Source organism: Trachymyrmex cornetzi, unplaced genomic scaffold (genome assembly GCF_001594075.2).
Source record: "Trachymyrmex cornetzi isolate Tcor2-1 unplaced genomic scaffold, Tcor1.1 scaffold576, whole genome shotgun sequence".
NCBI classification, from domain to species: domain Eukaryota; kingdom Metazoa; phylum Arthropoda; class Insecta; order Hymenoptera; family Formicidae; genus Trachymyrmex; species Trachymyrmex cornetzi.
In genome coordinates, this window is record NW_017299889.1 from 275153 (window position 1) to 283439 (window position 8287).

At 31.0% G+C, this 8287-nt stretch overlaps 2 protein-coding genes across 3 annotated transcripts; one reads left to right on the top strand and one right to left on the bottom strand.

Annotated features, from left to right (window-relative positions):
• The first annotated feature begins 2966 nt into the window (after positions 1–2966).
• On the top strand, positions 2967–4973 carry LOC108766213 (uncharacterized). Of its 2 annotated transcripts, none has more exons than XM_018515375.1 (6): positions 2967–3233; positions 3633–3821; positions 4009–4147; positions 4248–4409; positions 4530–4655; positions 4743–4973. In XM_018515375.1, the coding sequence occupies exons 1-6, from the start codon at positions 3110–3112 to the stop codon at positions 4897–4899; spliced, it is 897 nt and encodes a 298-aa protein (XP_018370877.1). In that variant the 5' UTR covers positions 2967–3109; the 3' UTR covers positions 4900–4973. The 2 variants fall into 2 exon arrangements, with proteins under 2 accessions (XP_018370877.1, XP_018370878.1); XM_018515376.1 differs by having other exon boundaries at positions 4536–4655.
• Positions 4974–6583: 1610 nt separating this feature from the next.
• On the bottom strand, positions 6584–7950 carry LOC108766214 (ELMO domain-containing protein 2). Its single transcript, XM_018515378.1, has 2 exons — positions 7807–7950; positions 6584–7708 (listed from the first exon to the last, which is right to left on the bottom strand). The coding sequence occupies exon 2, from the start codon at positions 7597–7599 to the stop codon at positions 6661–6663; it is 939 nt and encodes a 312-aa protein (XP_018370880.1). The 5' UTR covers positions 7600–7708; positions 7807–7950; the 3' UTR covers positions 6584–6660.
• Positions 7951–8287: the final 337 nt, after the last annotated feature.

Below are 8287 nucleotides of genomic sequence, written 5' to 3' on the forward strand. Positions count from 1 at the left end.
CCGCCGTCGACAAGTCCGCACAGTGACGGACAAAATGTCACGTCACAATCTATATATTTAAAAATAAATTATGCACAACAAAAACCAAAATAGGTTATAGCTCCTAGTAAAAAATTTTTCATACATGAATATGTACAAATATATATGTATAAACATACATAAACACGCATAAATATTTATAAACATATATAATTATACAGGGTGATTTTTTTAACCTGAAACTTTCAAATATCTCGAAAAATAAGTACACTAAGAAAAAATGTTAAGAATCAATATTTCATCATTCCGAGGGTGACATACACTGACGTTAAAATCAGCCCCCCCACCCCGCCCCCTGGGCGGTGAGGGGGGGCAAGTTTGAAATCTTAAATGGGAACCCCTATTTTTTATTGCATATTCGGAATCTTTGGCTAAAAGCACATACGATTTGTCTGAAACATTTTTCTCGATTCATGATAGATGGCGCTGTAATCGACGAAATTCAATTTCTTCGATTTCTCTTACTGAGAACCCATGCTTACGTTTCTGCAATACATTAACAATAAAAATACGACGTTTTCATTGTTAATACTCGAAATTAGTCTTAAAACTTCTCATTATTTTTAATTACTCATTAATTACTTCTCAAGAAACTACTTTTAGCGTAACCCAGGAACAACGACGTAGACGTAGCAGTTCTCTGTTTCCTTTTTAAAATTTTTTTAATTAGGCTGATTTATTGCAGATATCTATTTATTGCAGATAAATATTTAGCAGATAAAAAAACAAGGTTGGAAAAATGTAAAAAAAATTGCTTATACATAATTATGCATAAATTTTATATATGTATAATTATACATAAATAATTTTTTTACATTTCTTCAAACTTGATTTTTTCTAAAACAAATAGTGCGAAAATTACCTTTTTAATTATTTTGTATGTTTTCATATTACTATTATTATTTCTATTACACTAAAAATTTTACAAAAAAAAGAAAGATGTATGAACATGTATTTCATATATAATTATACATGTTTATGAATATTTATGCTTGTTTATGTATGTTTATACATATTTATATATATTCAGGCATGAAAAATTTTTTACCGGGTCTGCAATCGTCAAATTAATAACATATAAAAATAAATATGATTAAATTGTTCCCGAAACAAAGGATAGTTTTCAGTAGGATATCTGTCCCGCATAAAAATATGCTATTAGTGTATAAGTAAATTCGACAAGTGGTATCACTAATAATAAATGTAATAGTGGTGGAGAAAGTTTCATTAAAATTTCAGTGAACTTTAATGAAATTTTTTTGAAATTTTAATTAAATTTTTTATCGAATTTACTTATTGCACTAGTGACATTAGTAGTATATTTTTAATATTTTTATGCGGGGTGTGGAATAATTATGTATACATTTTAAAAATTAACAATCAACTTACAAAGATATGTCTCTATACTCTATAATATACGTAAAATACGTAAATGTATATGACATATATATGTGTCGAAAGTTAAAAAATGCAATTTATCAATATAATAATCAAAATTTTTTCGGATCAAAATATTAAGATATCCTAGGGATATTTTATATTAGTACAATGATAATTACAAATGTCCTGAGCTAATCATATAGATGATTTAATGTTTTGGGTCAGAATGGGATTAATCTGATCAAATTAGGATATCCTAAGGAAATACATTGCTATGTGGATAATGGACCCGGCACTGCAATATTCGCAATTAAGGATTAAACAAAGGTAAAACGATACATCATGCACAATATACGCTTTATGCAGAAGGTAAAATGCATTCAAAGAAACGCTATTAGGCCTATTTGTGTCATTCTACCCCTTATTTTACGTCTAATGAACGATAAGGATAGAATGACACAAATAGCAGCGCGCTAATAGCGTTTCTGCAAATAGTAGAATAGGTCTGTTTGCATTGCTTGCACTTCTTACACTCAGTAATCTTTGCTTTTTTTCTCTTCAATGAATATACAGGGGGTCCCGACCTTTTTTGCCAATCACTTTTGTGTAGATAGAGCGGACTAAACTGAGTCGAAAAGTCCTCTATCGTTTTGCAATTTTCGCAATAGTTAACAAGATATTAATTACTAAAAATTGCAAAATATTGGTCTTGAATAATTTTTTACTCAAATACTATCAACTTTACAGAAAAACTGCAAGAGACAAAAATTATTTATTTTCTTCTCATAAAGTTCTGAGAATTTTTTTAGAATTTTTTATCAATTTTTTAGTACTACATTTTCTTATTTTTATAAACATGAGAAAATACGGCATTAAAAAATTCTGAAAAAATTCTAAAAACATTTTCAGAACTTTACGAGAAGAAAATAAATAATTTTTGTCTTTTTCAGTTTTTCTGTAAAGTTGATAGTATTTGAGTAAAAAATTATTCAAGACCAATATTTTGCAATTTTTAGTAATTAATATCTTGTTAACTATTGCCAAAATTGCAAAATGGTAGAGGACTTTTCGACTCAGTTTAGTCCGCTCTATTTACACAAAAGTGATTGGCAAAAAAGGTCGGGACACCCTGTATGTTTGAATATATTTTTACCTCGTAAGTATAAAATTTTTGGAGATTTTGAAGCAACGCGAATAAACCTATTCTCAGGTAGAACACGGAGACACACGAATATCTCAATTAAGTATCATCAATTATTGATATTAGGTTTGTTTTTTATTGCTACACTGGAATGTACTCTGGAATTTTCCTTCTCGTTTTCATCCAACATCAAACATATTATTTATTTCATTTTAAATACAAAAAGTGTATACTACCTAGTTCAGTTATTAAAAAACAGACCTATTTTCCCCCCATCCGAGACCGACTCCAATTTCCAATCAAATCCGCAACTATGTCAGCAACATGGCTACCTCGGATATCACGTGACCAATGGATGGCGCCCCCTCTGGCCCTCTCTACATTTCTCCATCTACTCTCATAAATGTAAACACCGGCCAAGTTTCACTAGTTTGGATTGGACTTTGATTTGATGCGTTGCGCTGCTTGACGTGCACAAGTTGCCGGCGTGGCGACGTGAACGTATCTTGTATTACATTATCATCTTCGTGCTCCTCGCACGAATTAACAATGTTAGTGCTCTTAATTGCGATATGTATCCTTTCCAGTGTGCATGCCACAAAACTCGAGAGGGTGCACGACAATGAACTCCTAAATCTCATAAAAGTCGAAAAATACGTGATCGTTCTATTCAGTAAGTTTCTTTTTTTTCTTTGTTTTTCTTGATTCCAAAATTTTTTAGAGGAAAAAATATTGCTTGCAAAAACTAATTTGTATATATTATTTATATTTTATTTACGTATTCCTACATATTTTATATTTTTATGATGCAAATTAGAGTCAATGCAAGGCTTTACGACCTTATAAATGTTATAGTTTTTAATTTTCAACATAAATTTGTTTCAAGCAATGATCTCGAAAGCCCATGCACATATACACACATTCACTATAATTAATCTCGCGATAAGCTAAACAACTCTGCTTGTTATTTTTTATAATGTTATAATTTTCCTAACTATAAATATATGATATAATCTTAATTACTCTCAGTATTACAATTTATAATTACTAATGATAATAATCTCATTTGCAGCAACTAGCGTAGATTGTGCAGACTGTAACAATTATGAAAAGAAGTTGGCTCACTTGCGCGAGGATCTCGTGGATGTCATGTCCACGTGGGTTGTTAAGGCTATTGATAGTCAGTTACTCCAATTATATAGTAATGATAGAGAACCTGTTTTAATATTTTTCCGACATGGGCTTCCTTTATTGTACGATGGTATGGATTTGACGAAAAATAGAAATTATATACAGATGTTTTACTCATTTAATTGCTTTGTGATAATACATTGTGCTTTATTATCCCGTACACATTGTGATATGTCTACATATATTTTTATTTCTAAACGTGCTTATAAATCTGTGATTGTACTATAGACTTTTTCATGTTGCGTCTTTTTCCACAGGACCTTTGGAGGACGAAGACATTATAACTACGTTTACGGAAAATAAAGCACCCACAGTAAAGGAACTTACAGACGATACATTTGAGCATTTAACTCAAGCAAGCACTGGTGCTACGACTGGCGATTGGTTCGTTATGTTGTAAGTCTCAGTTCTTATTTCTACATTTACAGTAATCATTTAATTTGTTTTATAAGTAACGGCAGTATGTATACTATGTAATCATGGCTTACAATATCAGTTACAGTACGGACTGCGTACAATGCTTGCGCACAATGGCAAAATGGGAAATGGTCAGTGCCAAGCTTAAACATAAAGTAAATGTAGCACTTGTTAATAAAGCCACAACTGGGATTTCCACAGCCAGAAGGTTTAACATTTATAATACACCACAATTTATACTGTAAGTACATAGATATAAATCAATATTTGATATCTTGAATAATATTATATAAATGCACTGTGAGATAAGCACAAATTGAAAAGTATAACTGACTGATAGCATATTAATACGTTCTCGTAGTTTTAGGTATGGTAAAATGTATCGGTATGATATGGGAACACATGACGTTACTTCCTTTGTAGCATTCGCCAAAGAAGGATACAAAGATTTAAAACCAGAAGAAGTACCTGCACTTCCAAGTTATTTGTAAGTTTAAAGAAATATACATAGTTACTTAAAAATGTTTCATTTTAACTTATTTCTAAATTTATACATTAATTATTGTTTTTCTAGTGATGAATACACCAAAGTAATTATAACGTTTCTGTATGATAATCCGTGGATACTCAAGTTAGCTAGCATTTGCATTGGGGTGCTAGTTATTGTTCTAGCAACTATTAAATGTATGCAATCAGATGAAAAAGAAGATAAGGAGGATAAAGAAGACTAAATCTATTAAGTACATTGGGGGCTTGCCAAAAATACAGTATGAATATTTCTTTGTATAAACCGTTGTTTATAATACTAAAAATTATTTTTGATTGTACATTAAATTATTATACATGTGTAAAAAGTATAATTTTAAACTTTATAATATTTTTATAAATGTACATTTCTTTGAGAAGTATTTTTTAAATATTTATCAAATTGTAAGTTTGATGAAATAACTGAGAAATTCGATTATTTTATCACACAAAAATATAATAACAAAATTTAATTTAATAGTACAATATTAAAGGTATATTTGATAATTGAAATTATTTTGAAAATAGGAGATATAATTTTTAGTATAATAATCCAATATACACAAATATTTGCACATTAGTTCTATATAAAGAATATATTTTTTACTTGAAATATATTCAAAAAGTTATATAGTAAGTAATGATAGAATGTGTATAACAGCAACAAATTTAAGAAAGGCAAAGCGGTATTAATTAAATTTGCTTGAGAATATCTTAAATGTGAATTACTTGTTTCAAAATAGATTCGTATCTGTTTTGTTAAGAAAAGACTTTATTGTCAAGTTATTAGCCACAATGCATTCCATTAATTGTATAACGTTATGTTATATCTGTTACTTCAAATTTTATTGCTGCTTTTTTTACATATAATTTTTTATAAGCAATCATGTGAGTTATATTTTATTAAAAAGAAAACAGAAAAACACATAATTAGATTGTACAAAAATATCTGTATTATAAATTTTTTACAGAAATATATCTTTAATGCAAAAAATTTAAAACTAATCTCGAAATTCCAATCTTCAAATAAACTACTTAATTGAATTTAATAGCAAATCCCCATTAACGTGCAACAATATAAATTTTATTGAAGATCCAGTCCTATATCAAGCTTTGACAATTTATACCAATTTATACTTTCATAAAATTATCTGAAAATGATCTTCTCAACTTTAAAATTTGCACATATATAATAAATTTAAATGTTGTAAATTTATAAAAGCAACATTGTTCTTCCGTGGTACAATGACTTATTTAGCTCAATATCTTTTCTTTAGGTTTTATAACATTCTGAATATGCTTCGAATTATTAAAGAATAAAATTTATGAGGCACGATATTGTGATAAAGCTATATTGTGATATTGTTACTAATTAATTTATTTAATCTGTTTTTGGAATTCTGAAGTTTTTAACTTCATTAGTGTAATGTAAATTTGCTGATGATGATGGCTGCATTCCATTATTCACTGCGAGTATTGAAAATTTATACGTAATGTAAACTATAGATTTTCAGTACTTACAACAAATAATAGAATGCAGCCAATATTAAAAAATTTTAACTTTGAAAATTATTTAAATCAATATGAAATATGTGTAATGCACAGTAGTTTAATTTTGTTATGCAACTTAATGTATCACATATGATAAGCATATCCTACGTATAAATTCAATAAATTTAAAGAAACAGCTAAACCAACTGTTAAAATTACAATGAAACTACAATAAAACACACATGTTACAAGATATTAATATCATATTATTAAAGACAAACTAAATTCAAAATAAAGATTTCTATAAGTAAAACTTAATTATTTACTTAAATGCAATTTTAATATCACGACAAATCTAGCATTGTGAAAATATGTAACAAATAAGTTCTATGTGTGCTAGTCTAAAAATTGTACTCATTTCTTATATAACCATTTTGGTCTTGTTTCTTACAAATAAAAGGCAATTTGTATTCGTATTAAATATTGTCAACTGCTACGTTTATCCTAAAAACAGTTAATGGATTGGCTAACGCTATTCTGATACTGTTTTCAAATTTTTCTTGTATCGATGAGAATTCCATCATATTACTAGGTTTGGACTCAATCCAAAATCCATCAAATTCATAAAATAGATAACAATAAAACTGATGAAAGGCACGAATTGTCGGCAAGGTCTTCGAGGAATTATATATATGAGTCTTAGCACTACCGTCTCTTAACAACTTTAGAGCCATGCTTGTGAGATTTATACCAACTATAGCAAATGCATATCCATAACGTGGATGATTTGAATGGGACAATACATGCATAGCCATGCCAGGATACTCTTGAGCAAAGTAAATGAGATTCTCTAATCCTAAGATTCCCATCCCACGAAAGTCTGTCTTAGGATCATCCCCCTGGAAGCCGATTTCTTGCCATTGTTTGGTTACCCTTGCATCCAGGGGTTTATATGGCATCAGTAGGTTCCATAACTTCAGCAGCTTCTCCTCGTGTTCCGGATTATCAGCACTATACGGTGTCTTCCTAAACTCTTCACACTCCACGCAGAGCTGACGGTAGCCCCAGATCAGTTCCACGCATTTGCCAAATGTCTTGGCAAAATCTGGATGTGCCGTAGGATTAATTTTTTTCGTCACCAGTACGGTTCTGATGGCATCCTCTAGAATCTTGCGCTCCGTTTTTGTCGTTATCCCTCGGTGATCAGCAATGTCATTCAAGTAAGCTACGAGGGTCCTAATATTTGCATTGCGCGACTGTCCAAGAGTTTCCTCAACTGCAAAAGCGCGCGGTGCTCCGGACGGCTGTCCGTAACAGATCCTCTGCAATTCGCACATCTGCGTGGTGTGGTGCAAGAACCATTTTATCAAGGGCCTGAAGTACCAGCACACCAGAGCCCAAAAGTACCTGAACATGCCTGCCTGATCGAAGATAGTAACGATTGTCTGTCAAAAAGCGTCTCTCTAAAAGCGCCGTATTGTCGCCGTATTTCTCTGTACTGTAGTGGACATCATTTCGTTTCGACTATTTATTTTCATATCACCATGTAAATATAATAAAATTATGCACTGTGTAAATATCAGTGGAGAATTCGATATAACCTCGCCAACGTCATGTCTTACCACTTTCTCTCTCGCTCTCTCTCTCTCTCTCTTCCTCTCGAGCGTTTCACCTCCGAATAGTCCGAATACAAACAAGCAGGCAGTATAATTTATAATTTATATCAATAATTTCCATTATGCGCTTGACGTCGACTTATTTATGCCTTTAGGCTGAGTTTCCACTGAGCGCGTCACGCGTCGCGTTGTCGAAGGAAAGAAAGAGAGGGGTTGTGTATTTATATAATCTTATCTCTTTCTCTCTTTCATGACGCGACGCGTGACGCGCTCAGTGGAAACGTACCATAGGCTGCGTTCAGCTGAAAAAGCAACTTTGCAACTGTTGTAAAATTCTTGAATATGATCGGTTTATACATTTAGATCCAATGAGAAACTAAGAGCAAGACCAATCATATTGAAGAATTTTACAACAGTTGCAAAGCTACTTTCTCTGCTGAACACAACCATTATCCCGGATCTACAATAGGTGTTTTAAGCCTTAAGC